General features: G+C 37.4%; 1 protein-coding gene across 6 annotated transcripts in view; it reads left to right on the plus strand.

Moving 5' to 3' along the window:
• dnc (phosphodiesterase dunce) overlaps positions 1–19,045 on the plus strand; it is a 438,509-nt gene that overhangs the window by 337,332 nt on the left and 82,132 nt on the right. Inside the window, exons 1-2 of one of the 6 annotated variants that reach the window (XM_028188417.2) lie at positions 13,881–14,955; positions 17,910–18,005. The exons of the other annotated variants lie outside the window; for them this stretch is intronic. Of the exons in view, the coding sequence (XP_028044218.2) occupies positions 14,756–14,955; positions 17,910–18,005 (296 nt within the window). The 5' untranslated portion in view covers positions 13,881–14,755. Of the gene's footprint in view, positions 1–13,880; positions 14,956–17,909; positions 18,006–19,045 lie in introns of those variants that run through there. 6 annotated transcript variants of the gene reach the window in all.

Raw genomic sequence — 19,045 nt, forward strand, 5'->3', positions numbered from 1 at the left:
ATTAAGCTCTTGAGGATTTCATATTTAATATTCATAACTGTCTCAAACGGAATCGAAACGCGAAATACAATGTTTATATTATACATTAATTCAATTAAATTGATGTTCAGCTTATAGGCTGCTACATAGTGTAATGACCTAATTCCTTATCTGTTTAATTTCAATCATGAATATTAATCGCGAATTTATTAATTAGAATGTATTTTGTTAGTTTTATTTTTAACGTATTCACGGTTTGTGTCTATGTACGCAAAATGTATGAAATAGACCAATTCTCTTAAATTACGCCTGCGCTATCTATTATTACTTGATGGTACTAAGTGGAAAACTTGTCATGAAGTGACATATGAACACATTGAGAATAAAAATAGAAATTAACGTTTACTTGTATATATATGTATAACTAGTCTGGCCATAAATACTGTTACAATTTTTTTTTTTTTTTTATTGCCTAGATATGTGGACGAGCTCACAGCCCACCTGGTGTTAAGTGGTTACTGGAACCCATAGATATCTACAACTTAAAAGCGCCACACACCTTGAGATATAAGTTCTAGGGTCTCAGTATAGTTACAACGGCTGCCCCACCCTTAAAACCGAAACGCATTACTGCTTCACGGCAGAAATAGGCGGGGCGGCGGTACCTACCCGTGCGGACTCACAAGAGGTCCTACCACCAGTATAAAAAAATTAAAAATATTACATTCACTATACTACATACTTCATTAAAAAAATGCATTTTCATTTGTAAATGAACTTATGGCTGGACTAGTTACAGTCAACTACAGTGACGCTTCGCTTTGACTCCAGCTAATTGTAGAAAAACATCAAATCTTGAAACTACTCGCATACCACTTAGTGTACATTAACGTTAGTGTGACAGCGACTATCCCTGGATTACCCTACTATGCTCCTCCCAATCCACTAACGGTGCTTTTAGGTATCCCAAGCACCGGTCATGGTTCTCGTCGAGCCCGTCGCTTGCGACGAAGGGCTCGGCGAGTAAATTAACCCACAGTCACAGCCCACTGAGTTTCTCGCCGGATCTTCTCAGCGGGTCGCGTTTCCGATCCGGTGATAGATTCTGCGAAGCACAGCTCTTGTTAAGGTTCGTGTTAGCAACGTCGTCAGGTTAGAGCCCCGTGAGCTCATCTACTTGCTCGGCGACGCTGACATGGTCTGTCTAGATCATCAGCTTTGGTAGAAAAAAAAACCTACTATACCAAGCTTCATCACAATCGGATGAATAATTTAATAATGCATATAAGGACAAATACGAACATTATGTACACTTATCTATCTATCAGATCTAGTAAGGGAAGCACTGGGTGGTAGTCTGTACGATGGCAATCCATACCACCCGTGACCGAACACTATGGAGGAACATCACATGTGGTCGTGATCCTCAGCAGTGAGGGAACGATATAGAAAGATGTAAATACAATGGTTGATAATTATTATTTATGATACATAGATGTTAAATTCTGGTGCATTTTGAGTTTCCTTTTCATCGTTTATCAAATATTTACATTTATCGTAATCGGATTTTTTTAAGCCCCATAAGGACTAGCAGTACCTTTCGACATATTGGTGGTTCAAATAGTTCATGCATAAAATTGTATTGTTACAGTTAGATACAAAATGCCTCGATAGTGCAGTTAAGAATCATATTAATACTGTTACGTGCTGGGGTTCGGGATAAATAAAAATTCTACCGACATACAAATTAAAACTGTATTAACACTTAGAACACTTGAGGAACACTTTAAAATACTCAATTCACTTCTTCCGCTTCGCTTCAGGTGATCTGTTCGCTGTTTCGCTACGAGTAGATCCGGTTACAAACTGTCTTCGTATTATCTCTGCAATGCTTTTATAGTCGATCGACATCGCTAGAATTATCGAGAACATTCCTGACAAGTCGAGTAGTTTCGATATGTGTTTCCGCAGTTTGACAACAGATGGTGTTGTACTTCTCGAGTGTTCTCGATTTTACTAGTTCTTTTGATATTAGTTTCTGCTATTCAACGATAGATGGCGTTGCTCTTACCGCCGTAAAAATGCCTTAAAACAGCGTCCGCTATTAATACTGTAATACTAATTAGTATAAAGTTAGTATAACTTACTTCAGTGCTTATAATTACAGTAAAATTAATAATTTATATTAGTATATGTATAATTATAGACAATATAGACTGACTCGGTGGTGCAGTAGTTAGCACCCTTGACTGATGCGTCGAGGGTCGTGGGTTCGATTCCCACATCGGGCAATTATTCCGTGATGAACAGGTTTGTTTGGTCTTTGTTTGGGTGTTTTTTATCTATATGTTTATACATATAAGTTTGCTTGTCAGTCTCTGGTACCTTATTGGGACCGATGCGTGATTTGTTCCTATTTATTATTGTTATTATTAAAGTAAAATATATTATAAAATGAACTAAAACTATATTCTAATTTTAATATTAATGATAAATTGTGTAATTATGTGTGGTTGGACCTCTTGTGAGTCCGCACGGGTACCACCACCCTGCTTTTTCCTGCCATGAAGAAGTAATGCGTTTCGGTTTGAAGAGTGGGACAGCCGTTGTAATTATACTGAGACTTTAGAACTTATATCTCAAGGTAGTTGGCGGCATTTACGTTGTAGATGTCTATGGGCTCCAGTAACCACTTAGCACCAGGTGGGCCGTCAGCTCGTCCACCTACCTAAGCAACAAAAACTATAGTATAATTAGCATAATTACAATAAAATCTTCGGTTCTCGCGCGTCTTAGACATAATTAAAACAAGTTTTGAGCACACCAAAAACTAAAGTAATCGAAACATTAGAAATAAATACATATAAAGTGAATAAAAAATGCGAGGTAAATAAATAAAGTGGACGTCTGTGGGCTGATAATAATAATAATAAATAAATAATTAACATTTTTAATATATATAATGAATATGCATCATAAACATTTTTTTTCATTATTTAGATAAGAGCTGCCTGCACTCACAATTGTATAGTAACAACATGAATATGAAACGGTGGTTAATGCCTCTTGCGGTTACCACTACCGCCATTTGGTTTATTTTTACGAACTTGAACCCAGCTTTTATTATAGGATTATAGAACTTAAGGTATCCATTCACTACAACTAACCGTACAAATACTAATACAATAGTTGTGATGATATGATCGAATTTTGACGGAATATCCCAAATTGGATCGATCCATTCAATGAGTAGATTCGTGTGACGTCATTACTATTTTGCTAACTCCAATCAAATACAATTTTCATATCCGTCTTTTATATCTGTCTATTTCATGTTGAGTAGTAACATGAACATTTATTAAATGTATTTTTATGGCTATGTAAAGTTCGACACTGTAACTCTATTTAACGTGCGCTCTTGCTCGAAACATTGTAAGCACGGGGCCAATGAGTTTCACGAAGCTACACGAAGAAAATAAATGATAATAAACAACAAAGTATTTAAGCCTGGGCTTCGTGTCATGCACTTAGTTATTCGACATCAAGGAAATTGCTTCGGAACACCACTTTGGCCTAATTAACGCGGCCCGTACTACATACACGCCTTAGTCAAATATGCAAGTAATTAATTTAAATTTTAATCATGATTTAATTAATAATAGTATAGGCAAGCAACGCTCGCCGCTTTGCCGTATCAATTAACGAATTGCTTTCTATTTAATTAAACGTTTATTTTTTATTATTTTGCTAGATGACCTGACGGTCAGCGCGTGCAAGTTTCAATAAAAATGCTTTTTTTTCTTCCGAGAATTAAAAAAGATGTGTGGTGTCGTAGCACACCGGATAGGAACGAAGTTCCTTATTATAAAAATATTAATGTTAAGTTCTGTTCGAGGTATAAAGAAAATAAAACTGGAGGTTTCGCAACAACCCACGGTCATTCGGTAACGTGCGAGCTTATTGTGGTACACTACATTCACGGTTGTTTGCATAAGAGTTATTGTATTGCGCAAACGAACGCTCTGAGATCGTGGTCAATTAATGATTAAAAAATATGTTATATTTTGTACGTTATTACAAAGTAAAGTCGTACACGTGTGTGCATTACTAATAAAAATCTTATGTTACGGACATTTTTTTCCGGTTAGGGTACCCCTCCGCATCGTCCCATAAGGAACTTCGTTTCAAAAACGCTTAACCGGTTCAGCTGTCATCAAATCGCGGTTATATTGGTAGTGCTGACTAATGGTTCAGGGCGTTATCGGAAGTGCGATAATTATATTATTTAAATAACACTCGTCCTTACACTCGTCATTACTCCTAGCGTTTATTCGCGACTGAACTTAAAAAGTAAATATCAACATTCAACGGAGCTTGCGGGCGCAGCCGCATGTTATAATGACGCACAATTTTGTTTACATAACAATCTGTGTCCCTACAAATAGTATGTGAGACCCGCAAACCAACCCGAAATAGGGAGGTTTTTTTTTTAACTTAGATGGGTGGGAGCTCACAGCCCACCTGGTGTTAAGTGGTTACCGAAGCCCATAGACATCTACAACGTAAATGCGCTACCCACCCTGAGAAATAAGTTCTAAGATCTCAGTATAGTTACAACGGCTGTCCCACCCTTCAAGCCGAAACGCATTACAGCTTCACGACAGAAATAGGCAGGATGGTGGTACCTACCCGCGCGGACTTGCAAGAGGTCCTACCACCAGTAAAAATGTCTACCCACATCCTGCCTATTTCGACCAATCGAATGTTCCGTCCTAAAGAACGTGTTGGCCATTACAGACTTTAACTTTATTTCTCAAGGGAGATAGCCGCATTCATTGAATTTATTACCCATTTATACCCGGGAGCTCATGAGTCAACAGCATTTAAAAAAAAATTGCTAAATCACTATTCAGTTTCCTGAATAAACAAATGACAAGGCAAAATAGTTTCTTTTTAAATTTAGTAAGTAATAAACGGTAGGCAACGGCTTGACTCTGCACCTGGCATTGCTGAAGTACATGGGCGGCTGTAACCACTCACCATCAGGTGGACCGTATGCTCGTCTGCCTACAAGGACAATAAAAGAAAAGAAAAAAAAACACTTTATTTAAAACAATTAAATTCAAATCAACTCCTATATACCTCTCTTTGACTTTGTACAACTTTTGGCTCTATTGCTGTTATTTGCCTAGGAATTTATGTAGAAGACAAATAAACGCTTTGAATTTCTGAGTCGGTACGTTAATGGAAGTATGTAGTAAAAGGTTGTTATTTCGAAGGCATCGCCGCTGGAAGGGAACGCTTACATTGTTTCTCAATATACCCAGCGTGCTTTTACTGTCTTAACGTCAACAATAAAGTTCTGTATTCAATAATCGTAGAATCCGCATTGAATATGGTATATTTCTCGAAAAAAAATTCTCGGTTGACGTAGTCGTCAACTGCTAACGTAGTGCGACTACGTAAATTGTGATTTCTTAAACTTATGATAATTAAATAACCAAAAAAATTCAGTAAATATTCGACCACGAAAACTGTTAGGTATTCGAAAAAATATAAATGACTAGCTGACCCGGCAGACTTCGTAGTGCCTCAATCGATAAATAAGATCTAAAATAAACTTAAAACAAACAAAAGGAATCCGTCCGACGGGGGACATATCAAAGGAAAAACAAAATTGCTATTTTTATTAAATTCCGAGCATTTTCATATTTATCTACCTTTTAAACTTTCCCTGGTCCTGTCCTGGTGAAACTGGAAAGGCCTCCGGGCTACCAGTAATATTTCAATCATAAAAAAAAAAAAAAAAACTTTCCCTGGACTTCCACAAATAATTCGAGACCAAAATTAGCCAAATCGGTCCAGGCATTCTCGAGTTTTAGCGAGACTTACGAACAGCAATTCATTTTTATATATATAGATAATAATAGATAATAAAAACCGCGAGATTAAACCGTAAAAGTGTTCTTAATTACTTGTAAATACATTTTAATTTAATTTAATTAAATCATTATACGTTTTTACTAGTTATTATTGTAAATCGGAAAGGTAAATGGGTTAGTAGAGAGATCACCATAGCTTACTCTAAACCAACTAACCTAAACTGAAATTGATAAATAATAAAAGATAAACAATATATTAACAGCAGGCATATTTATTAACAGTAAGTATACTAGTGGCTCTACTTAAATATATAAGATATACCAAATAAATGGAAATGTTAATTGAATACACTCTTAATATCCGCCGCTGAATTCATGCAGTTCCTTGATATATAAACGAAATCGGTCCCGGGAGTTCAATCGGATCACTTAATTGGGAATGACATTAATATCCCGGCTTTAACCCGTGGGCGTAAGGGAATACAGAACCATCGCGATGTTTAACGTTTTCACTATGATTACCGGTCACTTGATCGGATCAAATGGCCTATTTAAACCTCTTATCTGTAACAGCTCGACCGGGAATTCCGACGACTCGAATTTCAATTAAATCGAAACATACCATTTCATAAGCAGAATCAAGAAGGAAGCTCGGATATTACGTTCTTAAATTTAGCAATTTGAATGTAAATAGTGTACCTTGATATTATAAATCTTAATAAAAAACGAAAAACAATAGCTGTGTGAATTAGTGTGAACTATTCGGTGCGAAGTAAAACGTGAGAATTAGGATATTGGACTTGTTATAGTTTCACTGTGAATACAAAGTCGAGAGCTAAAATTGAACATGTCAACCGCGGAGTGTAGAAGATGAGCTAAAGTCCCAACGAGAAGGTTTAATATTATGAAGGCTATGAGGAACGCGTGAGCCGCGCCCTGGGCGGGGGTGGCTCGCGGCGCGCGCGCTGTGATGCAATGGGCCAGGATTGGTGCTTCCGACGCAAAAGGAAGCGCAGCAGCAGTCAGGAAGACCACCAACATCCCTCCCGGTAACTATTATCTTCAATGCCGCCATCTTTAATCAGTTATTGATAGCAAAACGGACTGATAGCGTAAATTAAGCCCGCAAAATTATAATTTGCGTAATTACTGGTGGTAGGACGTTTTGTGAGTCCGCACAGGTAGGTACCACCACCCTGCCTATATCTGCCGTGAAGCAGTAATTCGGTTTGAGGGGTGGGGCATCCGTTGTAACTATACTGAGACGTTAAAACTCATGTCTCAAAATGGGTGGCGGCATTTACGTTGTAGTTGTCTATGGGCTCCGGTAAACACTTAGCACCAGGCGGGCTGTGAAGCTCGTCCACCAAACTAAGCACTAAAAAAGAAGAAAAAATAACATTTGCCTACATGATAATTGTTCTGTGTATCACATCGCTGTAAAATATAAATTTGCAGCATAATAGAAATATTTAGTACAATATAATCAACGATGTTTTTTTGATGTAATTCGATTCTCACTGATAATTACTATCATGGATAGTCGATAAGTTCATATTAATCGAATTTCTTTTAAAGTTTAAACTTTAATGAAAAAATATTTAGCTCTAATGTCAACAACAGTACCCTAACAAGTCACATCGCCTCATTCGTGGGATTGTTACTATCCTGAGTATTCCTGAGTACTCTATTATTTTATCTTCCATTTAACAGGCTAGATAAATAAATGCCTGGCACTTCTACTATTGGAATATTTAGTATCTTTTTTTTCTCTACCTATACTGATAGCCTTGAGAGGCTATTCCAGCTTCACCTTAACATGTAAGTGAGCTCACGGGGCTCAAACCGGGAGTGTTGCTAACACTGGCCCTAGCAAGAGCAGTGCTTCGCAGAATCTACCACTGGATCAGAAACGCGACCCATTGAGAAGATCCGCCGAGAAACTCAGTGGTCTGTGTCTATGGGTTAATTCACTCGTCGAGCCCTTCGTCGCGAGCGACGGGTTCGACGAGGACGGTGACCGGTGCTTGTGGCACCTAAAAGCCCCGTTAATGGATCTGGAGATTTGGTATCATTACCCATTGTTCTATACTCCTCATCTCCAAACACTGTTCCCATGAGTCTTGCCGACAGACATCCTCGGTCCGGATAAACACTGCCGGAAATGCTCATTCTTGTACTTACTCTATTCGTCATAGTGACTTATTGTCCGTCATATTCACTTATGGCTCATCTTAAATAGTGCAGAAATGTTCTGATGATGATGATCGAGAAAACAGAGGAGCTACAAGCTTGTGTGTCGATCTAAAGGAGTAAATAAAGATGACATGCACATCATTTGTCAAGAAAGTATCCCCTGAAATTATAGCTGATTAAAATACGTGAGAGACAGTGGTAAAAGCTAATATATAAAATATAGAGAAAAAACATTTTCTAGAAGATTTTCATGAAGTTCCGTGTACCGATAAGATATCGCATAGTTGACGTCTCAACAATCTTCTCTGGATGATAAAACTTGGTAATTAAGTATGACGTCATCGTAATCAATCGAATAAAAATGTTATTGAAGTGTACGAATGAGTAAATAAGACCATCGCATTTTATCAGCAATTATCACTTTAAATAATGCGGTTTCTTTAGACAAAAGATAAGCCACCACACGTAGTACTGTTTATTAAGATTATAATAGTTAAAAAAATACAACTAACTAATCTAATTGTCAACTTGAATTGTGATGCTTAACGAATATTTTTCGGGGGTTGTTGGTAACATTACCAACACAAGAGTATTTTTTTTATATGCATGAGGTTCGCAACATGTTCGCGGTCTCGTTGTAACTACAGAAAACGGAATAACCGTGTGCCTCTAAAAAGTTCGATTTTTATTATAAAAGGCAAGGTTTAAATCTCAGGACGACAATTAAAGGCTAGCCGCTCAGTGTTCCACCAAAATTGTTCTGACATAAAAAGGCCTTTTTTCTTTTTTTCGTATATGGGTGAACGAACTCCCAGTCTACTTGTTATAAGGTAGTTATCAGAGTCCACAGATATCTCAACGTAAATCCCATTCACCTTGAGAAATAAGGTCTAAGGCCCACTCCTAATTTCCTTAAATTGGCCATATGCTTTTTTGTTATTTCGTTACGTGACGATTTCTATCAGTCAACCGCATTAAGGAACTAACTAAAAGCAAAAGAAAACCCAAACTCATTGACTCGCTTGACAATCTCTCATTTTCATTTTGATTTTAGAAACAGTATACCATTTAAAGGCTTTGTATGAGACAAATAGCGTGGTCGTCTTCATGGTAAATGATCCCTAGCGTGTTGCGCGATACAACACCAGTGGCTAATGGATAATTGGATCCTAATGGCCTTCATCGTGTGCAACACGATTAACTCTTAACCTCTCCTCGGTACGTGATGACTGGTCTTTAATGAAACTGCACATTATATTACAATACAGTTATGATGGCTCTCTCGGGATAATAGATCGCAATTCGCGTTACGTTGTCGGTAGTCGCTTTTGTGGTACATTTTGACGAGCGAATCCGTTCCTTTGTTTGGCTGAATACGATATTTATGCTAATTTTATTATTACGTTCCAAATATGCAAAACATTTTTTAGTTGACCTTCAATTTAATTTCATGTAGATTTGTAATTTTTGAGATATCGAAAGCTGAGAGTCGTAATATCAATGTGCCCATAGAAACACTAACGGCAAAATATGGTCGACAGTATTTACACGCATTATTAATATGAGCCAGTGTGATCCGTGTTATATCTTATTTAATATGTCAATTTAATATGAAATCTTCGTAGCCTAAAAGATAAGACGCCCGATGCATTCGTATCAAGTGATGCATCTAAGCCGGTGTTCGATTCCCACAAGCAGGTACCAATTTTACGAATGAAATACGTACTTAATAGTTCACGATTGGCTTCCACAGTGAAGGAATAACATTATGTAATAAAAATCAAACCCGCATAAATAATAAATGGCGTAATTACCGGTGAGTAGGACGTCTTGTGAGTCAGCACGGGCAAGTACCACCACCCTGCCTATTTATGCCGTGAAGCAGTAATGCATTTCGGTTTGAAGGCAATTGAAGGGTGGGGCAGCCGTGCTACTGTAAAAAAACTAAAATGTTAAAATTCATGTCTTGAGGTAGGTGGCAACATTTACGTTATTGATGTCTATTGGTTTCGGTAACCACTTAATATCAGATGGTCCGTTCATAAACCCATCTAAAAAAATGTGTAAGTGTCTGAAAGAGATCGTTCTTAGCGATAAGTTTTTTTTTACTTAATGTTTTGCATTTTTATTTATGATGTTTTTTTTATTGCTTAGATGGATGGACGAGATCACAGCCCACCTGGTGTTAAGTGGTCACTGGTGCCCATAGACATCTACAACGTAAATGCGCCACCCACCTTGAGATATAAATTCTAAAATCTCAGTATAGTTACAACGGCTGCCCCACCCTTCAAACCGAAACGCATTACTGCTTCTCGGCAGAAATAGGCAGGGCGGTGGTACCTACCCGCGCGGACTCACAAGAGGTCCTACCACCAGTAAAATGTAAAGTACGATAAAACATACTTTCTCTCTTTCTATATATATTCTCCTCCTTGTGTGGATAATCTTCAACCCTGGGGGTCATGGTCTCCCTTAATAATTTTCTCCTGGAGTAACCCCCACCAGCCCTATCGATCCTCGGCTGCACGGAGGGCGTCATAAGTTGGGATGTTGAGAGTAAAGCGTATCTGGCCCGAACAGCGCATTGGACTTCTTATGTAATATTCAAACTAAATTATATCTAAGAAAAACATACTGAATTGTTTTTTCCCCTACCTATGCTGATAGCCTTGAGAGGCTATATCAGCTTCGCCCTAACATGTAGGTGAGCTCATTGAGCTCAAACCGGAGTGGTGCTAACACTGGCCCTAGCAAGAGCAGTGCATCGCAGAATCTACCACCGGATCGGAAACGCGACCCACTGAGAAGATCCGGCGTGAAACTCAGCGGGCGACTGAATTGTAATTTACAAAGTATCGTACGCACGTTTGAAAGTACACAAAAAAGGGAACTATAAATCAGACGTTGTGTAGTAAACAAAACTGTTTACAAACCTTGTAAACACGTGAACTATATAATTCAACGGAGCTGCTTAAACGAGCGCTAGAAATAGATGCAATTTAAATCAATATTCACTGTACCGAGAGTCATAAAAGACAAGACACATTATCAATTAGATCAAATGCTACTCATAACTGTGATTTCAATAAATTCAGCAATAGGGTCGCTTTTAAAAAAAAGATGTGTTGTGTCGTGGGACACCGGATAGGAACGAAGTTCCTTATTATAAAAATATTAATTTTAAGTTCTATTCGAGGTATAAAGAAAATAAAACTGGAGGTTTCGCAGCAATCCACGGTCATTCGGTAACATGCGAACTTATTGCGGTACACTTCATTCATGGTTGTTTGCATAAGAGTTAGTGTATTGCGCAAACGAACGCTCTGAAATCGTGGTCAATGAATGATAAAAAAAGTGTTATTTTTGTACGTTATTACAAAGTTAAGTCGTACACTGTGTGCATTACTAATAAAAATCTTACGTTACGGACGTTTTTTCCCGGTTAGGGTAACCCTCCGCATCGTCCCATAAGGAACTTCGTTCCAAAAAAAAGTACTTTCCTAAACATTACCTTTTGATAACTGATCAAAACACTTCATAACACAAATATTCAATACCTCAACGGTTACCATTACCACATACTATAAATCCATTAGTAGTTAACAAAGTAATAACTTTATCGCTACGAATTTTTAATGTCCACTTCCTGTTTGTTTAAGGTAAACTTAATTGCATAACTATGATATAAATAGTAGAATATGCCGCGTAGTCGACCACAGACGCTCCGTAATTGCAACTACGTGCAATCCTGCAGTAATTATCTATGGTCGCAAACGTAATAACATGGACTACGGCCATTACGCGTCAAGGCAACGTCCATTGTACGCAGTCTACGAGACAATTTGCAACACACCGACGCTTGAATCCATATAGCTCTAGAAACACGTGAATATCAAAATAGGCAGTAAGTAAGTAAGTAACAGGCAGTTTTACTGGTGGTAGGACCTCTTGTGAGTCCGCACGGGTAGGTACCACCACCACCCTGCCTGTTTCTGCCGTGAAGCAGTAATACGCTTCGGTTTGAAGGGTGGGGCAGCCGTTGTAACTATACTGAGACCTTAGAACTCATGTCTCAAGGTGGGTGGCGTTTACGTTGTAGATGTCTATGGGCTCCGGTAACCACTTAACACCAGGTGGTCTGTGGGATCATCCACCCATCTAATCAATAAAAAAAAGTTAAAAAAGTAGGCAGCGGCTTGGCTCTGCCCCTGGCATGGCTGAAGTCCATGGGCGACGGTAAACACTCACCATCAGGTGGGCCGTATGTTCGTCTGCCTACAATATATATATATTTGGTAGCCTAAGGGGCTATTCCAGCTATTCACGGATTGGTAGCTGAGTTCACAGACTCAACCTGAGGGATCTTGCTAGCACTGGCCCTTGCAAGAGGGCTTCGCAGAATCAACCACAGCAGCGGAATCGCCACCCACTGAGAAGATCCGTTGAAAAAACATTGGGTTGTATCTCTGGAGCAGTTCACACGTCGAACTCTTGACCACGGCTTGATGAGCCTAAAAGCACCAAAATATAATTGAAGTTAATCGATGATGATGATTAAATTACATCATGTTTTTAATGGTTGCTTATTAATTATTAAACTGAAGCATTCGAGGAAAATAAATATCTAATACCCAATAATTTGATATACTTCCAACGGCCATGCTATGTAATATATTTTGTTAACAGATATTTTATGAAAATTGTTTTGAAACGGATGCGTGTGTACTTTTTGTTATTTCTCGAGGTATTTTTAGGATCTTCCTCTGGATCTAAAGAGACCCAAAGAAACCTTGTTCTAATAATTCTAATAATCATATGATACATATTACAATCAATTACAATTTGATTACAATTTTATAATACATATGAATATCGCGTTTCCAATGTCAAGATTCTGATGTAATGTAGGTGCCGTAACAAAAGACCTAGTTGTTGGGTCAACTTTAAAAGATTGCTAGGAAAATTAGTAAAATAAAAGCCTAATGGAACCGTCGAATTGTTTTGAGTCATACAAAATTCGTGAATCGAACTGCACCAGTGGAGGGCACTGACGTCACCGGTCAAGTTCACGTCCAACGTCTGCCAGAGGTGGTGCCAAAACAATAAAACAAATTCATGTTTCACTGTGCCAATTTTATATAAATTGACTACATTTGCGTCACCCGACATCGACGGGCTGTATACTCCCCGTCAATTTGCTTTTTTAAAATTGACAAGATGTTTTTGAATTATATTGATGCGTCAATCGTACGGGAAATAGATAATTTGAGGCTTTTATTTGTGTTAATATAGCAAAGGTTAATTATGATAAAGGTATTTTTCTTAGATTTCCGATATTTAAAAAAAAAAGAAATATTTCGTTGATGATGAATAATAATAATTGTAAGCTTCTATATTTAATTATAGTAGTTTTTAAATTTCAATTTACTTCTTAAGAAAATATATAAAATACTTGTCACTTTTAGATATGCCTCAATCTTATCAGCGTCTCTTGGTGAGTTTTTTAAAAAAAAAATCGAATAAATTTTATGATTATTTAGATAAACATAATAATTATTGAAAAATTTCAACGCTTACACATTACTTGAGAATTGATGCAAGATTTTGTAAAGAGATTGAAATATAATTTGACCTATAAAGAAACGCATTTTTCATCTACAGCTAAAGTGTGCTTTATGCCAAGGCTATAAGCACAAGTTCTGAACGTCAACCGAGGGACTTGTGTTCTTCTGTAGAGAACAGTTGCGTGCCGGCGTACGCATGCGGCTCGCCCCATTCGACCCCCGGCAAAATGGCGCTAGCAACATGGCCGCCGGGCAGCCGCAGGATGCTCTGTCACGGTACTCCTGTCCGAAACGACGTTGACACGATTTCCCGGCTCGCTATACACCTTGACACGCACATCCGCACAGAAACCGACGGTCTCATCGATTTATCGTTCGGCTTCAGACGACCGTACCGCCGATACGAATCGCGCGTGCAACAAGTGATATCATTTCAAAACTCTGACAGATAAACGTATTGTTATTATTTTATAATGGTGCTGTGATTGTGGGTCACATATAAATAACGTGCCCTTTCGGAGCAGTGGCGGCGCGGGTGAGCTGTGCAGTGAGTGAGTGACGTTGGCCGCTCACGTTCCCCGCGCCGCGCCGCGTAACGTCAACATTGCCGGTCGCGTCCCGCAGACACATCTCACAATCAGACACTCTTCTTATCACTGCATCGATGAACTCTCTAAATGAAGACTTACTTTAACTTCTTTATTCTTATTATTACAAAAATACACTAATTTTATTGTTTTGTGACGTAGTGATATTTTCTGGAGACTGTAAAGCCTCAATAGTTGATTAAATAATTAGAACGATGTAAACTGTAAAATTTTAATACCTATATAATGATAATCAATAATGAGGATAAGTCGAGTGAATAATAGGAAGCAAGTCGACGCTCGTCGGCTTCGAGCCCAGTACACAAATAGTAGCGGTAGCGCTAGCGCGTAAACCGCGTCGGGCCGCACGTGGATCTCGCGTGCGACAACTCGCATAGGATCGAGTCGGGCGCGTCATTGCTCAACGACATTTACACGTGACTGTAACGAACATGAAAGTGTGAAAACAAACAAATGTGTTCCTCGGAGAGTGTTTGTGGAACGGGTCGGAGAAGGGCAGGACGCGTGGCGCGATAGGCACATTATGTTGACGTTCGTGTTCGCGGTGTGGTCTGCGGCGCGCGCGCTGGGCTGGACGTGTGAGGCTCCCGGAACTTCCCCTGAAGTGGAAGAAATACCAGTGCTGCCGCGGCTGCGCTCAGCGCGCGCATCCAGTGACCTTTCCTCCCTTAGCGCGACCACCACCAGCTCCAGCCATACCAGTAGCGGAGAACAATCTAAGAGGTCACATCCTCTAGGTGTATTTATTGACAAGCCAACAATCATTGACGCACAGCATTTGAACGATTTAATTTGACATTTGACCAGTTTTCATAAAATAAGCACACGTGCCTTCAACACACACTAAATCCGCCCACATCCGGTCTTACATATAAATTTAGAATAAGACATATATGTTTCTGATATATCTATGATAATAAAAACAATAATTAGTGTATACTCCAAGAACAATAGGACTATTCAAAATCTGAATGCATGGGAGTGTATTAGCTATTAATGTTAATCTCGTATTCAGTAATAAAAAATGTTAGATATATAATACATATATATGTACATATATGTACACAACTGCACGTCGATTGAATTAATTAAATTACGGGTAACTAAAAAAGTATTTGCCAACAAAGAAATTTACAAATGCCGTAAAATCCTCTCTGTTCAGTTCACCTACAAGGGAATAATTAAGAAATATTATTAAATAACAGGAAATTGGATTCTTCGTTCAGTTTCAAAGAGAGAAACGTCAATAACCGGGACTTTTATTAATTTCTCGAATATTTTTGTTATTAATAAACTAAATGATTGACGTTTTGAAATTTACAAAGATTTTTAAATGCGAAATGAAAATTAATTGGAAATTGTGAAGTTAAAAATTATTGACAACCGGTATTAGTTGACAGATAGACATAGGTTCTTATTATTATACTATACTTTAATATAGTATACGAGTAATATGAACATTTTTCTTTGACGTTTCACATCGTCAATATGAAAAGAGGATTTTTTTTATTTTTCAAAAATTTTGTCATATTTCTTTCAGTCTTCCATCACATAATAAGCAACACAGCTACAAAGCTAGATTCCAATAAAATTTAATTACCTCATGAAGGGTACTGAGGCAGAAAACGGGCTACATTCTTTTCAGGCGACTATCTAGGGTAGAACCAAGCCGGGTACAAACGAATGAGATTTCATGTAGGGGAAGTCAAAAGGCGCAATGGACCAGAATAACATTTTTATTTTTTTATTGCATAGACGCGACAGAGTCTTTTTCTTCTTTTGTTATATTTCTCTGGTGCACAAGGGCCCTTTGAAAAGTCAAATGCTGTGCTTCTGTACAACCTAATATCGCGGAGTCATGTACTACGAATAGATATAAAATGAGTTATTTACTGCAATAGTGCAATACTACAAATGTTTATGAGAAAATCTACTTCTAATTCAGTCTCTAATTACGTCCCAATAAAGCTTAAAAACCTGATGCCGATTCGAACATAAATTTGTTTGTTGAATATCGTAGCTTAAAATTTAATAGCAAATGAATAAAATTAGATTAATTCGCACAACATTATATCGTACTACAGACGTTTACATCCGGTTACTGAGAAGATAAACCAATTAACTGAATCCGTTGAGCATTCGATAATCAATTACAAAGAGTCTTTTATCTCACCCTTTGTAGTTCTGAAACGGTATCGGCACAGGTAAATGACGGTTTCGTGTTCTCCACAGAACGGTAACAAAGTAACAAAGGCGACCGTTAATTATTATGTGACTATCAACGTTGTGTTTCACAATTTGAACAGCGACTAATGGATCGCCTTTTACCCTTACTTATTTAGCTGTAGGATTCAGGAAAACAACAGGAAATAAATAACTATGTTCGTAACAAAATAGTCGGTTACATTACAATCCAAGTGGATTTCAGTTTAACGCGATGAATTAACAGAACGTGTTTGAAATATAGACGCAGCGAATTCATGATGGAAATGGTGATTCAACGTTGCGTTAAACAAAAACGAAATATTAAATACTAGCGACCCGCCCTCGCTTCGCTTCGGAAACATTAAAACACATGAAAACAAAAAAATAAAATAAAATAAAATTAAAAAAAAGTAGCCTATGTTCATCAGGGACAATGTCGGCTTCTAATGGAAAAAGAATTTTTCAAATCGGTCCAGTAGTTTCGGAGCCTATTCGAAACAAACAAACAAACAAATCTTTCCTCTTTATAATATTAGTATAGATAAATATGTACGCTTTAAAACAATTCATTCGGTATTAAATGTTTTGCATAAAATTTACGTTGTTTCTAGAAACATATCGAATGTATTCGCTCTAACAATAAATATTGACTGTCATAATCGATTTCAAACATTTTAACGATTCAAAAAAAAACAACTCTAAAATCTTGGCAGAACACCAGACACTCTACGAGTATAACAAAATAAAAAAATGCAAGCCCGGTATCTCGTAAGTAATTACACATTAGACGTATATGTGTTTTTGTGTGAATAAAATAATCATAGTAATATCATGTCAATCGTATGTTCAAATATTCATCACTAGCGGCCTGCTCCGGCTCCGCTCGGGACTTTAAAAAAAATTTCCATGATATTTGATGTTGCTTATTTTTTTAAATAAAAGTACACTAATTATTGCGGCATAACTATAATAGTTAGACACATGCTGTCGCGACTCTTTTCGTAAATAATAATGTGTTCTACAAAGTCGTAGTTCATTATTTTATTCTATCATCAATAGTTTTCGCAGCGCACGCGATGTAAAGAATATTTTAGGTAATTTTTTTACATCTTTGGTTACATTATTGGAGTTTTAGTAAGGATCCCTAATTTTTTCAAAAAAGATAACAGCCTATGTCACTCGGGAATAGTGTAGCTTCCAAACAGTGAGAGAATTTTTCAAATCGGTTCAGTAGTTTCGGAGCCTATTCAATACAAACAAACAAACAAATCTTTCCTCTTTATAACATTAGTGTAGATTTACAAACACCGTTTCTATTTGTAAACAAATGTCGAGCGTCTGTACTACATGACTCGTGGCTGTTCAATAACCTATCAATCATAGGTAACTAGGTTATTGAAAGGCCATCAAACGGTTTGGCGTATGGTCGGTTGGTCTGGTTGTGGTTCGCGTTAATAATCGTTCGTGGTTAGGTGGAGCGAAGCGCCTCGTCGTTGGAGCGCCCGTGGGGCCGCCCGCAGACCGCTTCGGAGGACGCCAGTTTCCGCACGAAGACGTACCACCGGCAGGTATTGCAGCACAACATTGTGGATTCTATAACATTGTTTGAAGGGTGGAGCAGTCGTTGTAACTATACTTGAGACCTTAGAACTTATATGTCAATGTGAGTGGCGCATTTACGTTGTAGATGTCCATGGGCTCCTGTAACCACTTAACACCAGGTGGGGTGTGAGCTCGTCCACGCATCTAAGCAATAAATAAATAAAAAATTAAAATGGGCCGTGATTTCATCTACCCATCTAAGAAAAAAAAAACTAGGTTTTACGTCTAATTGTAAACATTATTTGAAATTTAAACGCTATATAATCGACCGGACTAACAAAAAAAAATTTTCACCTTATTTTAACTAAGGTTTAACTACACCCCAACAAAATATCTTCAAATAACCTCACTCTTATTCTCACAACTATAAATAATGTAAACGATGAATGAAAGCATGTAGACAATAAATAAGTACGTAACCAAGGATAAAGTATTTTTGTAGGTTTATTTATTATCTGTATCCTAAATTTATATCTAAGGTTAAGGCAATTTAAAAACAGTTTAAATAAGTTGTTGAACTACACACATGGCCCGAAAAACGTAAGATTGGAATGTACAAACGTACATTGGAACGTGCGACCTTTTTTTAATCTTTCGCTGTGTGAAAATTATTGTAAAAGATTAAAAGTAGCATACGATCCACTTTTATTAATACGCTTTAATATGCTCCAGACCTATGTGTGTAACGGAATCTTTGAACATGATTTTGACCCCCTTCAAAACGTCGGATTAACTCGAAATTTGGTATACTTATTAAGGACCCATGACAATTTAATATTTAAAAAAAAAATTGAAAGAAAATTGAAAAAATTGAAATTCAACTAAAAAATGAGAAATAAATAATAGTTTAAAAAAAGCGTGGGCGCATAGTATCTGTAGTTATAAATATTTTATGAACAGATATGAGTGATGGGTTATTTTGATAATATCCTGAAAAGCACCCCACGCTTTTTTACAATAAAATCATTTTTTCTTACACTATTTTTAATTCAAATTTATTAAAATA

This window comes from Bombyx mandarina, chromosome 22, assembly GCF_030267445.1.
Source record: "Bombyx mandarina strain Sakado chromosome 22, ASM3026744v2".
Taxonomy (NCBI): Eukaryota; Metazoa; Arthropoda; class Insecta; order Lepidoptera; family Bombycidae; genus Bombyx; species Bombyx mandarina.